The sequence below is a fragment of the Rhodamnia argentea genome, chromosome 4 (assembly GCF_020921035.1).
Source record: "Rhodamnia argentea isolate NSW1041297 chromosome 4, ASM2092103v1, whole genome shotgun sequence".
NCBI lineage: Eukaryota > Viridiplantae > Streptophyta > Magnoliopsida > Myrtales > Myrtaceae > Rhodamnia > Rhodamnia argentea.
In genome coordinates, this window is record NC_063153.1 from 26,778,248 (window position 1) to 26,797,462 (window position 19,215).

The 19,215-nt window shown below is 39.3% G+C and overlaps 1 protein-coding gene across 2 annotated transcripts; it reads left to right on the plus strand.

Annotated features, from left to right (window-relative positions):
- The first annotated feature begins 10,573 nt into the window (after positions 1-10,573).
- On the plus strand, positions 10,574-17,679 carry LOC115743444 (protein TIFY 8). Of its 2 annotated transcripts, XM_048277110.1 has the most exons (7): positions 10,574-10,597; positions 12,178-12,581; positions 13,454-13,635; positions 13,779-14,230; positions 14,324-14,411; positions 16,941-17,157; positions 17,318-17,679. In XM_048277110.1, exons 2-7 carry the CDS (start codon positions 12,269-12,271, stop codon positions 17,404-17,406), a joined length of 1,341 nt encoding a protein of 446 aa, XP_048133067.1. In that variant the 5' UTR covers positions 10,574-10,597; positions 12,178-12,268; the 3' UTR covers positions 17,407-17,679. The 2 variants fall into 2 exon arrangements, with proteins under 2 accessions (XP_048133067.1, XP_030534075.1); XM_030678215.2 differs by lacking the exon at positions 10,574-10,597 and having other exon boundaries at positions 11,883-12,581.
- The last annotated feature ends 1,536 nt before the right edge of the window (positions 17,680-19,215 follow it).

The following is a 19,215-nucleotide window of genomic DNA, read 5'->3' on the forward strand; positions in this document are numbered from 1 at the left end:
GTCGAATGGGATCATGGGGGTGTGGAATCCGATTGTAACTCCTGCTAAGGTTTTTTACGCAGTGGAAGCTGGGGATGCTGACATTGACTTGCGTTGTTGGTGTTGATCTTGGAGCAGAGATAATCAATTTTTTATATCTCGAGTGACGCTGGTGCTGGTGACAGGATTGTCGATTTGTTGACAAAAGAATTCCGGGGTTATCTCTCGTGCTTCTGTGCATAATTGGTGTCGCAAAGTGGGCTTGCTTTTCCTCATTGTTTCTAGAAGTCGGGGACTAATTTTTCTGGAGTCTTTAAGACAATCATATGCTCTTCCTTAATCGGGGTTCCGCAATGTCAAAAGTCTTAAAAGATATTTTATGCTATTCGACCACTTGTCGAGGTCGCGTGATCCCAAGCGAGATATGGTGTTGCCAAGGATGCACGACCACGACGCCTCCTCACGCGAGTCGTGCGACCCTGACGGGGCATCGCTGTAGTTCTTTTGACAACCATCTCCCTTTCTGTTTGTGTTTTGGTGAAATTTCATAAGTCAGCTTTACGAAATAGTTTCAAAAATATCAATGATTAAGCGCAATTTACTTTAGTTGAAAATATCTTGAGTGAAGGAACTTCACCTATACTCAAAGTCGAAGTATCGCCAAACTCGCCTCCAGTCCCACATCGCTAGGTTGTGCACAAGTGGTGTGGTACATATGCCTCGGTCCCGCATAAGATTAGAACATCTAAAGACGGCAGACCTCCCCGTTTGACCGGCCTCGAGTAGCTTAGTGTCGACGATATCTCTATCTCTAGTTTTATGGTTAAATTCGAAAAGGAAAGTCGAAAATACAAGTGATGATTGTAACATGTCAATGACAATGATTGATGTGCAAGATAACGCCAAATCCACGGCCAAATCTTTAGGAAGACTTTACTCGTTATGTGACAAAATGCCCTATGGATGGACGATTCCTTTTGCTCCTTTTTCTAAGAGTGTAATTAATTAACTTGCGTGGACGCGGTTTGATAGTCCATTACGTGCGGCTCATTACTTCGATCTGAGCATCATTTCTCATGCTACAGCTCCCCTTAGTTAGGTTTTCAATATGAAATTATATGGAACCACGGCCAATTATTCTAAAAATTTAAATTACTAAATGAAGACGTGATTTAATATTTAAATTATTCTATCACTAAGCAAATCGAGCGCAACATATTTGAATTAATCCATCTATCAAATTTAAATAGCTAACAAGTAGCTCGACTTGTTCATCTCTCTAGTTTGGGCGGCCACATCCGAGTGAGCAACTCAAGAAATTTTCAGGCCGGTGAAAAGAAATAAATAAAATTTCAAAGATGGACGAAATGAGACTTTGGGAGGAGTGTGTCAATTTCTCTCTACTTAACAAAAGAAAATGGCGAGGATTGCTCGGTTCTTTTGGGTCGGTTCTCACCCTAGAGCTGGACACTGGATCGGATATGGTCGATTTTCGGTCTACGGAACCGAGCACCAACCTTGTCCACCCCGAAATCGATCCGGACCGGACCCAATAAATCGACGGTGTTATTTATGTTATTTAATGGGTTCCGCTATACAAAAAATGGAAAAACAAATACACTCACAAGGAATCAAGAATATATTGCTTGGTCAATATTTTGTCATCAAATTTTTGTATGGTACCGCTACTATATATATTTGGGACCGGTTAAGTAAACTGGTCCGGTCCGGTCCGATAGTAAGGTCTCTTCTCAAGAACCAAGTACTGGACCGATTATTCTCGATTCTACAAATTTGAAATAGAAAAATTAGGCCGATTTGAAACACCTAAAACTAGACATGGCCACGGGCCGTGAACCGGTGGTTTCGGTTCGTGGCCATGATGGAACTGGAATCGGCCCTTGAAGGGGCGGTTACGGTTTCGGGCCGGTTCAAGGCCTGGTTCCGGTTCCAAATTTAAAATTTAATTTTAAATAACAAATTATGAAATAATAATAATAATAAATTATCAATTATAAATTGTAATCAAATTGTACATTGTAATCAAATTTGGGGGGGAAAAAAGAGAGAGGGAATGGGTTTGAACTTAATGAATTATCATTAAGCGCCTACATATCTTCTTGGGGATAAAAGAATAAAAGCCCATGTAGTTCTTTTACCTTTGATAACCCCAACTTATCTCATTGTCAATCGTTGCTACTTGTTGTGGTACCCGTGGCGGTGATATCTTCACTATCATCATTGAAGAATTCGTTGTCTCGATCCAGCTCTTGTTTTCGAAATTTAGCCTTTGTCCAATCATAGATACAAGCTTGAGCCTCCATAGCATCTGGATTTAATCTTGAACGGCAGTCGTTCAAAATTAATCCTCCAGCGCTAAATGTTTGTTCAATCGCAACTGTTGAAGAAGGGGTTGCTAACATCCGTCTTGCGATGAGAGCGAACACTGGGAATTGGGTTGAATGAATCTTCCATCACTCCTGAATTTTGAAATCTGTGATGTGTTCGGAACCACGGAACTTAAAGGTAATGGTTAAATAATTTTCTAATTCGAAAATATTACTTGTTGCTCCCTTTTGTCTTTTTTGTCTATTAATGAGTAGATTGTACATTCTACTAAGTCTATAACTCTCGTCCTTTTGTGAGGCACTAGGTTGAGAAGATTCACTATTACATAAATCATATTTACAACAAAATTCATTATATAATGCTACTATAATGTTTTTAACCTCTATTTGTATAGTTTTAATAACTACTATTCCATTCAAATGTAAATAATTATAATAATAATTATTCAGATAATCATACAAACCATCTAATTTAGTACGTGGATCGAAAATAATAGCAATCAAATAAATAAGAGGAATGTAGGTATAATAATGCAGTCATTTTGCTTTCATTACTATAATAGTCGGAACTAATTGAACATATTGCTCATATTCACAAAAAATGCCAGCAATATTAACACACTCTATTAAAAATAAATGCGTAGTAGGATAATAAATACCATATAAAGTACAAGTTATATCATTAAAAACTTTCAAAAAATCTAATTTTTTTTTTCAAACAACCTAATCTTGCGGGAGTAAAGTAATTTTGGAAACATTATTTGAAACAAACGTACATAATAAATCTTTATAAGCAAAAGATTAATGAAGTAATTCGTACGTAGAATTCCAACGAGTCGGAACATTTTTCGAAAATCTTTTTTATTTTTGTCCATGTGATTTACAAAATCTCATCCATTCTTTCATAACTTGAGGACGACTTCATAAAAATTTAATTGCTCTTTTTATTGGGGTGAGAAAAGCTTCAAGAGTTCGTAAACCATCTTGTACACATAAATTTAAAACATTGCAAGCACATCTAATGTGAAAAAATTGTCCGCCAAAAGAGGGTTTACAAATATTTTCTAAATCGAGAATGGAAGCGGTATTTGATGTGGCATTATCAAAACCAATTGAAAAAAAATTATTAATTAAATTATATTCTTCTAAAACTTGCTTGATTATTCTATAAATATTATTGGCGGTATGCCTTTCATCAAACACTCGAAATGCAAGTACTCTTTTTTGAATGTTCCAATCGTCACATATCCAATGAAAAGTGATACCCATATAAGAATGAATTTGCCAAAGATCACTCCAAATGTCGCTACCTATTTGCACACGTCCATTGAAATCAGTAAAAAAGTTTTGCAAAGCCTTTTTTTATTTTTTATAAACTCTAAAAAATTCGCGTTTAAGAGTAGTTTTCGGAACAAGTTTTGCTTGCGGAGTACATGCAGTGTTGATAAAAAAATTCAAACCAAAACTTTCACAAGTAGTAAAGATAAATATTCAATGACAACATATTCAGCTAATGTTTCTTTATAAAATTCATCACTATAATGAAATAAAAGAGAAGTGTTAGAATTGGCGTACCCGAAAATTTATTGTTGCCTAGTGTCGATCCCCGCTTGCGTTGTATGTTTTTGCGTCGGATGCCAATAGTATGTTCCATAGCCGTCTTTTTTTTATTTATTAAAATTGTATGATTTCATACAATATTTACAGTTTATATTGTACTTGTCTCCACTTACATGTATCTTGTCGAAGTGTTGCCATAAGTTGGATGTATTCTCTCGAGCTTGCAGTTCCAACTCCTTTGCTGTCGACGTTTCTTTGACGCCGGTAGGATGAAAACTCTCTTGCGTTGGGACGTGCTCGACGTTGGGAACATAGTTGATATTATCATCATCGTCTACCCAACATGTAAACTCACGAGGATTATATTGATCATGAGGTTAAGGATAATCGGATTTCCCCATCGCCATTGGCATCGGGCTCTTTCTCTTATCACCGGCTCCGCTTCCACTTGCCATTTTTGTAAGAAAATTGAGCGGAAAACTGATTCAGAAAATTGACAAAATTGAACCAGGATTGAGCGAATTAAGAGAATTTGTGAGAAAAAATGAAAGGAGATGAATGGTATTTATAGGAAATTTAGTAGGAAAAAAAAGTTAGGGGGTTGATTATTGCAACAGTCATATGGACCCCCTCTTTTTTTTTGGCAGGTTCCTAATTTTTTAAAATTGGAACCGGCCGTGAGGAGTTGGGCCGGTTCCGATTCGGAACCGTCGATCTTGGTCAACGGGCCGGTTCCGGTTATTCCACGGGCCGGTTCTCGGGCCGTTCCGGGCTCAAACCGGCCCGTGACTATGTCTACCCGGAACCGATCGATCCGGTTTGGTTCTGGGGTTGCATCGGAACCGATACAGACCCCTACTTCAAACAAAAAGGAGAGTCTATAATGACTATGATGAGTGGCTATTCTCTCTTTATTATTGCTTAGTTAATGTAATCTCTTTTGACACGCTCATCATGAAACACGAATCATACGACGTTAGAGTGGGAGCGAGATTGGGCGAAAGTCTCGTGCACGTGATGCGGTGGGGCCCCACTTTTGATCTTCATTTCGTCTCATTATTATTGTTAATAATATGATCACATTTCCTTTTTTTTTTTTTTTTTTTTTTGCCAATTCCCATATTTCATATCATGGTTCTCATTGCTTTAATACCTAACATTACCACCTTTTGAACATAACCCATGATTCCACCTTTACAATTGTTTATTATGGTTGACCAATCATGGCTACATAAAAGTAACATGTCTCTTGGAAATAATAAGGATACAAACATATTTTATTGAGCCAGAAAAATAGTCGAATCAAAAGATTGTGTATTTCCCGAAAAATGAACATTTAAAAAATTTTTTTTTTTCCTAATGATTGCTTGTATCACATGCATAAATGAATGAACGGAAAATATTGTAACTCTTCATGAAAATATCTAAATGAAACTTACTATCAATAATTAAAATAAGTTTATATTAATTATTTATTTCAGAAGATAAGTTTTTTTAAAATTACTTTGCAAATCATTCAAAGATTTTTCTCTATTTTTTTTTTTAAATCTTGATCCATATCTATTTTTACCCAAGATATAAACAGTATTTTGGAAAATAAGACGAAAAGGGGTGCGGAAAATATCTTCATCGGGTGTCGACAAAAGGGGAATGTCCGTATTGTCAATATCACATCCTGTCCCGTTTAAAGTTGTTTCGCCTTCTTTTGGCATTTTTTAATATAAGAACCAAAGGACACGTCATAATTTAAAAACATAGGCTCGAAAAGTAGAGCACGCCAATTTCGAAATGCTAAGGATTTGTTTGTACAACCACGAAAGTCAGTGTTCATCGGTTCATCCTAAATATTAATTACTCTTTATTGCCCAGGAAATCTACAATTTTACACGAGTTTCTATTTTCTAAAAAAAAAAAATTCCCTTGCTCAAAATAACAAGAAAAGAATTTCAAATAAAGATTTGAAGTGCCGTCATTTTCTTAAGTAAGGATTTAAGTAAATCTTATTCCAAATATGATCTTGAATTGGTCATGTCAATCTAAAAAAAAAGCATGACTTCACCGACCGGTTAAGGGCATTTTTGTCATTTAATTTTTATTCTTTTTTATTTCCTTTTCGTGGTGGCCGTTCTCGGACGATGACCGGTCATCGGCGATGCCGGGAGAGGGCTAGGCGAGGCCACCCTCGAAAGCCACAAGCCCTACTTTGTGTTTTACACAAAATCTTAATTAAATTAGGTTGAAAAATCTAAAAAAAATTCCGGAAAAAAGACAAATTAAAAAAAGGCTAAAACTTTCGAAAAAAACACACACAAAAAGAGAAGAAAAGAAAAAACGGAGGCCCTTTGCTGGTAGCTGCCACACATTGCCCAACCCTCCCGCGTTATATATAATTTAACTAAAATTTAGGTTAAAATTTTCTTTGGCCAAAAATACCATTGACTGGTTAGAATATATAGCCATTTGGCGAGGTCAAGCCCTTATTTTAAACAGTCATGACTATCGCAAGCCTTCATTTGAGAAAATGATGGTATTTCAAACCCTTATTCGATGTTTTCCCAAATAACAATTTGATGATCAACATATCATGGCCAGAGCCAAATTTGGAATCTTCATCTTTCCTATTCATTGAAAGATGTCTTAATCTTCCTTACACCATAATAGTGACGATATCAGCATACATTTGGACGACATGGTCATATAAAAAATTTGTTCAAACTTATTATTTCATGATTGCCTCACCAACTTTGGTTTATTCCTAATTAAAGAACCTTTTTTGTGCTTATTTGATTGTCTAGTCTCCTTGATCATCAATGGAGTATGAACCAGACTAAAAAAAAATCAATGCGTTATGAAGAACAATATTAATTCGTTGCATGGTTGCGGCTCGCTATAGCACCTAACCGATCTTGTCGGATTAACACCGCCGCTTGTCAATTGCAGCCGAGTTATTAATCGATGTGAGAGATGCTTTCCTTTACACATAATTGGAGAAAGATAATTGCGAGATATTTCGAGTGTTTCAGTCTCAATTGACTACGCAATGATATAAATTCCATTCATCGTGTTGAGATATCCATGTGAGTTATGTTACAAGAAGTCTCACATCAAAGAATTTATATGGTGTGGAGCAGTTAATAATTCAAGTTAATTTAAGCTTTTGAGTGAATATAGATCTAATCGTATATGTTGATGAGCTCCGATTTGGGCTCATTTTTCGTGATCTCCCTGATAAAAGTATTAGGTTTTACTGCGCGCTTCCAACAAATCTTATTAGAGCTCATGTTTGAATGGTGCTCCACTCTCAAGGAAAGTATCTTGTGACCAATGCGGTCCCGATAACAGACTTCATGGTTTCGTCTAAGGAAAGATATCGAGAATAAAGTTGGGCATTAATGGAGATTCAAGTTAAGATATGCCAGTACAAAATGATATCTAAATTAAGGAGGAATAAATCTAACATTGGGCTTACACATTGGAATGATATTGTTGAAATACACATAAATTGTGATAAGAAAAGTCGCATATTGGAGAATTGGTGTGCTATGGAGCAATTAATATATTCACATATGATCATAACTTGTTGGCTTGAACTTTTGAGTAAATGTAAATGAATCCAACTGAATATATAGATGGAGTCAATTTTAGGTTCCCTTTTGGCAATTTTTATTAATGAAGATATCGGGCTTCTATTGCATATTCCTAACACATCAGGTATACAATGAAGATCAATATGCATAGGAAGAAATGCAATTGGAAGCCTAAAGATAGTCAAGCCTAAACATAGAGAGAGGCACATTTAAAAGAAAGACATCAACCCAATATTCGGATCCTCTAAATTTAAGGGTTGAATGTATAACTTAAAATTTCCCATTCAAATATATTTCAACAATTCTTGACATTTGATGATTGTGAGTGGCGCAGCTAAATCACTTAGGGCACGCATGATAACACTTCTGCTTCACAAATCAACTTCTAGTCGGAAGTTGGTTTTTCTACTTCTACTTATAAGTAGAAGTTGATTTTTCTATTTCTATTTCAGAAGTTAATTTCTGATTATAGAAATTCGTTTGGTAACGGTTGAAAATTTTTATTATTAACAGAAAATCTACTATGAAGAATTATTGTTGATGGTCGAAAAATTTCTACTTCATTTTTAAAAATTTCAAATTTCTTTAAAAAATAGTTTTTATTATTGAAAAATATTATTTACCTCTTAAAAAAAATTATTGTTTCTTTTTTATTCTGGTGGCCGGAGATGGCGACTTGGCGACGGCTGCGGCGGCCGGTGGCGGTGGTGGTCGGTGATCATAGCTAGCGGCGGCAGTGGGCGGTGGTGGGCGGCCGCGGGCGGTGGCAAGCGGCAAGCGGCGATGGTCGGCGATTAGCGATGATCGCGGGCGATGATGGACGGTGGCTAGCGGTGGTTGGCGATGGTGGTGGTCGGCGGTTGTTGGCAGCGATGGTGGGTGTCGGTGGTTAGCGGTGGGGGGCGACTGAAGTCGACAGAGGCGGGCCGATCGAAAAGAGGGTGAGGGCGTAATAAAAAGAAAATGAGATGATGAGTACTTTGTGAGCTTTTTTTTTTTAATCCAAAAAGTACCTCTTGAGTCGAGAGGCTACATTTTTTAACTTCTCAAATTGAAGGAAAAACAACTTCAAAAGTGAAAATTCACTTCAGAAGTAAAAATTTCTTTTAGAAGTAAAAGTTTTGACCCAACGAATTTCTGCTTCGGAAGTTATATTACCAAAGGGATTTCTACTTTAAAAGCACTTACGGAGTAGAAATCTACTTTTAGAAATGTTACTATATGCGCCCTTAAAGTGTTCGACGAGAGAGAGGGACCGCACATGCCTTCGAGGTATGCAACTTTTACACCATGTATCCAAATGCATCCGTAGCGAGAGGGTCCTCGTGAAAAATATTAGTATCTGCGAGATCAATGTGAATGACATCAAGCAAAAGGCAGTGAACAATATGGACGAGCAGAGCACTCCAAAAATGAAATTAATTTTACTTAGCTGTTTCAATCTACCTTAGAGACGTAGGTATTACCCTCGAAAGATATTGAACATTTCAAAGATCTGCGTTTGTTTATAGCATTACCCTTGAAAAGATATTGAACATAGTTTTGATTCCTTGCTCATTGCTCACGTTTAAATGGTTTTCTGGAGGAAATCGACTTGATTTTGTCTCTTTGGCCGTTTCATCGATCTTTGAAATATTCATGACTATGTTAACAAGTCCATGATCAATGGGGGATAAGCAAAACCTTAACAAAACGAGGCCAGAAGAAGCTTAACGGCGAAAATTTAAACACGGTCTCTTTTGATGGCGGCCAAACGCTTAATTACTAAGCCAGTAGCGCAACGGTAGTTTATAGAATGACACAAGCACGAGATGTAAGTTGTATGACTATGCGCCATTGTTCACTTTATACAGCTTCATCAGAGATGTGGATCCTCTGCAATCGGTGTAGTTGCGATAAAATACTAAACACAACTCTAGGAAAAATTGTCTAAGAAGCCCTAAACCTAGCACACTTTGATCGGTTCGATCACAAACCTTTCAATTTAGCTAATTAAGTCCTAAATCTTTTCATGTATTGTCAATAGAATCCATCCAATCAATTTTAGCTAGAAAGCATTGATATAGATGTTAGCCATCCTACGTGGCACAACCAACGCTAACGTGAACAACTTTTATAATTTTGTTTGAAATTTTTTATTTTTTAAATTATTTTCTTTTTTCTTTTCTGTTTTCCTTCCTCGGAGCTCGACTTTGACTACCAACGGTCGGCCAATGACCCTCATTGGATTCGGTAGAAAAAGAAAACGAAAAGAAAAATTATAAAAAATTATCCCCGTGAACTCCGGCTGTTTTACGTGGCACTACCGACATCTACGTTAGCGATTTTTGGCATAATGTGAAAAGGTTTACGACTCAATTGGCAAAATTAAAATGTGTAGGACTAAATTGATTAAAATACAATAGGTTTAGGACTTTTTGGACAATTTTCCCCTCATCTCTAATATCCTATCTCCTCTCTGTCCCCTTCCCCTCCGCATCCTTGTGCCCGCCTCGCCCCTCCCCTCGCCGTTGCATCTTCATTGCCGCTTCCTCCCTACCTCCATTTCGAAGTCGCCAATGCAAATGCCAATGGTAGCCGAGGTTTTGTCAACGGTGAAACGTTGTTGGCGTCCTTGGTTGGGGTGTTGTTAATACTGAAGCAAATTCGGTATGCTTGGGTACATGTGACAAAGCTGTGGGGGAGAGTGCCAAAGCTGCTTCCATGGTGGAATTGCCGAAGTCGAGCGTCCCTTTAGCAATAATTTCGAAATTTAGACCCGACCTTTTAAATCTATAATTTTTTCAAAGCCCGCCTATTTACCCTTTAGGCCTAAGTTGAGTCTAAACTCGTCGTCAGATTCATAATCAGGTCTATATAAAAGTGGTTGACGAATGCACTTACCCGAAATAGACTACTATTTACATTTCCCTCTCCACTATGTTTTCTCAGCCTTTATTTCTCGATTTAGTTATGTTTCATCAAGAATGCCCATTTCGGCATAATGTGATGTAAGATGTCATGAAGTGAAAATGATGCTGGCAAGAGGACAATGAATCTGGTTTAACCATCTCTCTTCCTAATTAATTACGCTTACATGAAGAAAATATTTTATAATCCTCTCTCTCTCTCTCTCTCTCTCTCTCTCGATGAAAGTAGTATTTAACTTTTGTCTTGTTGTCCTACTTGAATTAACTCTAATTACACTTTACCAATATGACATAAGTAGCTATATTAGCCGGCTAGTTTGTGAAGTTCGCTGCCTCTTTGTTCTCACCAAATTTCTCCAGCCCAAGAATGAAACGAAAAGCAATCAATTGGCGCCTTCTTCCTCGCCTTAGAGTGGTCTCTCTATAGCCATTTCCATTTGGGACTAAGTTTTCACTCCTTTGCTTTTGGTATCAAACTTTTTATTTACCAACCTCGCAGAGTTAGCAATCTAGAAGCAAGTTTAACATGTAATCAAAGCAAGATAATTGATGAAGACAATCTAATTTTATTTGGAAGTTGAACTTTAGAAAGATTGTGTAACTCGAACATACATTTTGTTTGAAGTACAACGGCCTTTATGAATAGGGATAACACTTGGCCATGCCGGTGCCTATTTCTCGGCGCATTGCGTTTGATGAAACTCTCCATGTACGGAGCCTCACCAGCTTCACGCCTCTACGTGTTTGGAGTCTTTCTACAGGTGTTTATGCATGCATGTATGTTCCACCACGTACATTCGTGCGAGTGCCTTCGAATTCAAAAGGGGAATCTTTTCATGTTTCGAAGAGTGATTCTCGTGACGGATTCTTTTCATATCTTCATTTATGAAAAATTTCAATAAATTTCTTGATGCCAAACCCTGAAGTGTGCTTGTCTTAATTCTTCATCCTCATCTGTGGCAAACAAATAGAGAGAATGAACTAGGGAACTCGCAATAAATTTCAAACTTTCAAGAGAATAGCCCTGCAAAACATTGTATTTGGAAAATGCAATGCCACAGAGAACATTGCATCGACGACACTATATATATGCACAGAGTTTCACAAGCGTTACGCCTCTACGTGTACGTAATCTTTCTACATGTGTTTACAATGCGGGTATGTTTCACCCACGCAATGCACTTGATTTTGAATTCAAAAAGCAAATCTTTTTCAACTTTTGAAGAGCGATTTCTCATGACGGATCCTTTTCATCTCCTTTATTAATGCGAATTGCCATCATTTCAATGGTTTTGTCGATGCCAAAACCCTTGAAGGGTGTTTCATCTTCATTCTCGATCAAAACCGGAATTAATGAGAACAAGAGGGACCTCAAAGTAAATAGCACATTTTGAAGGGATGGCCCCCTGCAAAACATTGTGTTTAGAAAGGAAGAGCATAAATTCTCCTCGTACTCTTGTCTCTCTCATTTCCCCCTAATCTCTCACCTCCCGAGTCAAAGAGCTGAAGAGAAAAATTATCTACCGAGAAAGGAAAAAAACATTCAGTCACAGACCCCCCCACCCAACACACACTCCCAGAAGCAACAGTCATACTCGCTCTTCGCTCAAGAACCGAGGCCAAAGACAGTAGACGGCCCCAAAAAAAACGAAGGTCGCATCGATGAGAGAGAAAAACTGGGGACTGGGACAAGAGACCCAATAACATCGAACACAACACCTGTGAACTACCTTTTGCTTTTCAATGCTCTCTCTCTCTCTCTCTCCCTCTTGAAAAAAAGGAAAGTGCCCTGATTCTCTCTCTCTTTCTTGTTTGTCTTTCCTTTAGAAATCGTGCCCTCTCTCTCTCTGGTTCTTCCTTCCTCTCCCGTGATATGGAGGTGTGAATGGCCGTATCGGTGAAAATGGCACATACCAACAAACCCCACATTGCCGGCAACGGCAACGGCAACGGCAGCGGCAGTGGCATCACCAACAGCGAAGCCCCACTGCAGCAGCAGCAGCAGGAGGTGAAGCCCATGTTCCATGACTTCCTCGGCATGAAGATACCCGATTCTCAGGCCGCCGCCGCCGCCGCCGCCGGACGCGGTGGAGAGGCCCGCCTTTCGGAGGCGGCGTCGCCGGCCGCCTCCTTGTCAGCCGGGGCCTCCTCCGGTGGCGGGCGAGGGCCTATCTCCACCACCTCCGATCTGGGGTCCGGTGAGTTTTCAGTATTTTGCTCAAGATCGATTTTTTTTTTCCGGTTCTGTTTCTGATTTACTTTTCTTCGGAGATTGTGTTGGGTTTGTTTGATTGGCATTTGGGTGATGAAGATTAAAACTTCGGATTTGCTGTCCTGTTCAACGGATACTTTCTTGCTTTCTGTTTTTTTCCCCTTTGCTTTTCAAGGCATATTGTTTTCTCCGGTGTGATGAGTGCTGGTGTGAATTTCTTCTTCTTTTTTTCCCCTCACTCCCTTTCCGTTTTCTTTTTCCTTTTCTCTTTGGCTTTGCTGGGTGATTTTCTTTTGTAGATATAGACATGATGCTCCTTTTTTCCTCTACCCTTTACCTAATGCTATCAAGTGTGGATGCAACATTAAATAGCTTTTAATTTCTTGGTGCATGTCTACTTGTTCTTTGGCTACATGCTCACTGGGGGAGTTCACTTTTGAACGGTGACTCAGTATTTCTCTCGCTCTCCGGGTGGAGTGGTTGCACTATTTGGGTTGTGGAGTAGTTTCGGGGGAGATCATTAATGGTTTTGTTAGATTTTTCAAGGTTCTCTTTTCTTCCAAAATAAGAGAATTTTCTAAGCCTTTGATTGACAACCTTTTCTTTTCACAGAAGTATGCTTGATTTGCTTATACTTTTACTCACTAGTAGGCTCACTCAAATCTCTAGGACTTTGTTTCCTCTTGAAACACTCATGCTTGCTCACAATCACTTATAGATAAAAATGGATGCACTTTTTTTTTTTCTTGCTTTTGGCTGTTGAATGGAGAGACCTTTGTAAAGTGAAATAGCTGCAATATCATTTACCTTCTGTGGCCTAAAGGCAAGTTTTGATCAGTTTCTCATCAATTATGATAGAAAGACAGGTTAGTAATCATTTTGAGGGTGTTCCCTACTATGTTCCGAGGAGTGACGGCGAAATAAGTCGCAGATTAGCAGGGAGTAAACGAAGCACGTCGGACTCTGCCTTCATCGGTTCAACCAGAGAAGCAATGACTCAGCTAGGACCCGATTCGAATGAGAACTTACATTTAATGAAGGTTTGAATCTTCTTATGTTAGTGTTTTCCTTTGAATAGAGGATTGATGAGAAACTATCTAATTGTTAGCAGGGTGGAGATATTGGAGTTCAAGTTTCTACTTCATTGTATTCCCTGATGTGTCTTGTCTCGCTACATTTCCAGATTCTTCGAAATGGGGCAGGAGGAGAGAGGCCTAGAAGGTCGAATGAAGAGGAGGTTTTTCTGGGTGTGCAGCCGCTAAGGCAATCTTCTGGCTCGCTCATATTGCACCCGGGTTCTAGCAGTAGAAATGAGGCGACTGTTTCCAAATGGGAGCGGCCCATGCCCATGAATTTGGGCCCTGCTGTTCAGTTTCCTCCAAGAGGAGGTCAATACGTTCCTTTTGTTCACAATGTGCCTCCAAACAGATTCAGGGAAGTCCACCCAAGCCCTCCAGTTCTCTCGCAATCGGCTGCTGATGAAGGGTCTAGAACTGGGATCAAAGGCCCTGGAATTTTGAGCTCAATGAATGCCAGTACCAGCACCGAGAAGAACTTGTCTGCGATGCTTCCCAGTGGCATCAGGGCAAAGACTGCAACACTAAGTACAGAGCCAGAGTCTTTCAATCCCCCGAGGTGAATTGCGTGTTTTGTGGAAATGTTAATCCTCTTAATTAGATATGTTCGAAGTCCAATGTTTCCTGATCCATTCGGTGCTTCTTTTGGCAGTCAACCTGGATTGACATCAGAAAATCGGCAAATGACTATATTCTATTGTGGCCAAGCTCATGTTTTTGATGATGTCCACCCAAACAAGGTATTACTAGCTTTCATGTTGTTTATCACGTTGACTAATATAGCTTGCTTGATGTTACATTGGATTTCATGATGTGAAGGATGAGTTACCTATTCTAGTTCGCAGTGCTGAAGCTTCGTAACATTTGCAAAGTTGAGCGAATGGGGTGATTCTATGTCAAGTTCTTGTTAAGAACTTTTTCACCTCTAGTGTCTCTTGTACCTGTCCTTGAACTTTTTCACCTCTGATGCGGGAATCTTCTGCTTCCAATGCACGAGCTAGTCATTTAGCACTTAACAGGCCTTATACCAATAAGCGGGGATCTCATGCTTCTTGTGCACTTAGTTGGCAATGAGATGAATCTTGAAATCTATACATCTGCCACCCAATCTTTTGGCCATTGGAAGCGATGTGTTTTCACCTACGGGACAATGAACAATCAAGACCATATTTCGAGGCACCCCAAATGTCCAGCTTCAGGGATTCGCGAGATTCTGCAAGTTGAATTGAATATTGCAGCTAAATAAACAGTCATCTCCCATAACTTAGTAATCTTAGGGGTTCTTTCCTTTGCAGTTTTCTAGGCATCAAGGCTATGCCATTTGAATTTTTTGTGCTTAGATGTTCAATACTAGCTTTCTAGAAGACAATGCTGAAATCCCTCTTGCAATTTTTGGGTTGTTAGAGATTGGAAGAAGGGGGAGGGCAGCTGCTTTGTGATTGCCACCGTCTTTTCTGTAAGAAAAATTGGATTGCTTGATACAATTCACATCACTTTAAGGTGTGGCTGAAGTCACTTTGCATGCATGCTATGTGCCTTCCATGGTATTATGTTATGGATAATGTTGCCGATACTTGACAAAATCTAGTTTTATGTGTCCCTTATTTCCACTCTTTAGGAGAATGTTAGACTATCCTTATGTGCTAGTGCTACCTCTGCATTCCTCTAAGCTGGGATAAGATTACTCTATCACCTTCAATCTGTTCGTGTTAATTTCTATCAAGATAGGTATTCTTCTTGAGAAGGAGAATGTCAAAACCAAAGTTTCGTTGTCATGGATAAATTAGAGACATGACTGACTTGAGAGGAGCATTTTTTTGGGGTGGCAGACATGTTCTATTTGAAGCAAGACTGGTAACTATTGCTTATATTTCAGTAAATTGTTTATCAGAAAGCTAAATGAGAACAACTGTTGCTTCTCTGATAAAATTGTAATAATTGCACCCCCTGAATTTCTGGAGGACGGACAGGCTCCTCTTAGTACCAATGGACGTTCCATACTTACTCTCTCTCTCTCTCTCTCTCTCTCTCTCTCAAAACCAACATCATCAATTACTTTCTGTTTTTATTGTTGCCGAGAAATGACCTATTTTATGGCACAGTGATGGTTTTATCGTGAATATGCTTCCGTAGTAGGGTAGGAAATCATATTAGCTTGTCCAGGTGAGGCAGGAAAAGTGACAGGATGCAGGTCATACAAGTTGTTGTATTTGGACTAAAATAGAGCAGTGTTAGCTGTTATTTGAACATGACAACACTTCACATGCCTCTGTATCTTTCAATTAGGGGGATATGTTGTTGAAATGTCGTGGACTTCAGGGTTTTCAATTGTAGAATCGCAATGTCTGTTGTTTCAACATTGATCTCTTTTCTGTGGGTAAAATCATCTCTTCGTTTCTGAAGCGTAGATGTTGTGAAAACTCTGCCTGGGACTTGAGGAACCTTTCTGATAATGCAGCTGAATGTTGGAAAATCGCTGTTTTGAGTCCAGTTATGCAGTAACTTGGATGATGATTTGCTAGATACACTTCCCTGTATCTAAATCCTGTATGATTGAACTATTCGGCACTTCATCTTAGGGAAGTAAAATTTCCTGTCATATTTGGGTATTATTTTGTCTATTTTCGTGATAAGAATTGATACTTTAGGACTAGTTCATTTTCTCTGCTAATTTAGTGGAGACACCTTCCTGGCCTCATACCGTGGTACTTTTAGGGTAGCCATAATCTGTTACCTTTAAGTTGTTTCTTTCACCCTAAAAGGAGTAAACAGAATCCAGGCAGTGGCTTTTTCTAAGGGAGTGACCCAGGTTGCGTTACTTAGTTATTTGTTGCAAAGTCATTGCTTGGGGTTGACTTACTCACTCGAAAGTGGGAGTACCCTGTGTCATGCCTATATATGTCACTTTTGAGGTTGTTTTTGGATGTTGGCAAATGCTAATATTTTGAAAGGCCTGTTCCTTCCTCTGCACTTTCTCTTTTGAAGTTTAGTAATTCTCTATCATGGCTGGATCAAATCAAAGCAATACCAATCGAAAGTGTCGAAGTTAGAGAGAAATCAGCTAAGAGGTCACGGCAGAGATACAGGTGTAGTGGATAGTTTTTCTTGGTCGATGTGGACGTGTTTGTTCTTGAGGATTCTCATGTTTAATTTTCAATGCTTGGAAAACATACTGTCAACACTCCATTTTGATTCCTTGTAGTGTCCATTTCTCTAAGGGGATGATTAAACAATGGGAATCTCCATGATTTGTAATGTCCACTTTGCAGGCAGATGTCATAATGGCTTTGGCCGGATCAAATGGAGGATCATGGTCAACAACGTACTCGCCAAAATCCGGCACAAGGCCAACTAATGAAAGCAATGTTCTCACTGGAGAAAATAAAGCAAGCGTGGCATTTTCGCGCGACCTTCACGGGAAGTTGCCTGCCACTGCCGACTCTAGTCACGGCAGTGGATCAGGCAACCGGATCTTAAACCCTTCAGGTGATCCTTTTAAGAATCTCATGTTCCTTGCTTTTTTGGCTGTTGATTGCGTGTGATCTGTGAGGACAATAATTAGGCATGCCTGCACTAGAGCTCTCGAAAGGATGAGTGTCAACTATCTGCCTAAGCAGTTAGTGGTTGCTGCCTTCTGAATTTGCAGGTGGCCCTAGAGGACACCTGATAGTTAAGGACACGAGAAAACCGCTTCAAGTGGCAGAACGCATCCCCGAAGAGAAAGTCGATCCATGATGTAAAGTTTTGTCCGATGAATCAGAGTTTTAAGTAGAAAGTTCTGTTAACCGGAGTTTTAGTGACGAGCCTCCCTGTTGTTCTCCAATCTTTTTTGTGGCTTCATTGATTTCCTATTTGTCCTTCCCCATTCTTCTGTTGGATTGTCAATGAGGAATCTGGTGATCTGTGGAAAGAATCTGAAGGAAATCTTTGCTTGTAGAAAAGAGACCCAGTTAAAATCGTTGCACTGCAATTTGCTTCATTCTCACTCAATGAACTAGAAAAAAGGGGTAAAAAATTGAGGAATGCTTGGGATGTGTCCCCCATTATGAGTTCAATGTCATGAGCTTGAGAAATGGAAGTGGTTCAGTTGAACTTCTGGCCTTCGCGAATGGTCTGTTTCTCGACAAGGCGTGCAGTCCTGTTACCGAACTCCGGCGCTACCTAATTACATTCAACGGGTCATTTCAAATTCAAGGTTTTGTGACGACTCTCGCTCTCTGTCTCTCTCTGGGTTTTATTTATGCTTGCAATGTTCACTTCTTTGTTATGTACAAATCCTACCACTCATACAACTGTGAAAATCCTGCAACTTCAAGCTCCCGGCCCAGTAGATAAGATAGTAATCGAAATCTAGCTTTTGGGTGGGCTTATCTGAAGTATGGATGGTATTAATCCCTACTCTAACTTGCTTTAGAAATTGGGGACTGAGACAGCCTAGGAAACATCTGCATTGTTGTTGTAACTGGGTCATGAACTGAGTAGATGGTACTCCACCTGAGTAGGAATAATGTCTTCCCGTGCGTCACTCTGCGCTCGAGCGCGCTTCCGAGGTGCTACTGCATCCGAAAGAACCCGCCAACTTTCGACTGCGAAATCGACTTATGTTAGAACCTTTACTCGACAATCTCAACTGGTGACCTGATGCCAAGCACCGGCACATAGTAATGTTCGAGAATGATCGCCACCATCTTCATGGTGGTGCAAGTCGCATCTCCGAGAGGTTCTAACCGATGCCTGCAGCGAGGCGGCTAAACATTTTGCGATGCCCTAGTCACGGCTTCCACGTACGGGCACCGCATCAGGCCGGGCTGGCGACTCTGCATTCCGTAATCATCTCGAGTTCTGTCTTCAAATTAGATTTTCTTGGACCCAGATCAAGATGGCAGCAGATCATGTTGTTCTTGAGAGACAAACTTGAGTGCCGAGTTGGGCCCGTTAGATAGCTCCTTGTCCTTAATGGACCTAATCCAATGACATCAAGATGGGCCCCAAAGCAAGAATTTTTTTTTTTTTTGCAACTTTAATCTATCAACTTCAATTATTCGTTGCACTCGATTTTTATGAGGATGTCTTGTTATCAAAAGTTCCTTATTGTCTTCAATTGGGGTACGTGCACTTTCCACAATAACTAAACTCTACGATGCGAATTGCAATTAAAGATTTTATGGTACATAGAATATCTTTTTTGATGATATGTACAGTTAGGAATTTGAGAAATGATCATTTTATTGTCAAGCGCTTTCGAGTTTAAACTCTTTACATGCAGATATCATACATTTTCATTTTTTTTTTACCTATTCATCTAAGTTTTTAAATTTAAACAAGAATGATAAATATCGACAGGAAGCGAAGTTATATCATGTACATCGTGCCCCAAGACAATTCTATGGTCTACCGAGAGATAGATTGTGGAATCATTAATCCTCCCAATATTTCTTTTCCGTAACTGCCGTCAAAAAGTGTATTTTTAATCAATGGGCGAGATTTTTTTTTAATTCTATATGATGCTTAGAAATAGACACGTGTCCCAGCCCAAGAGTTGGT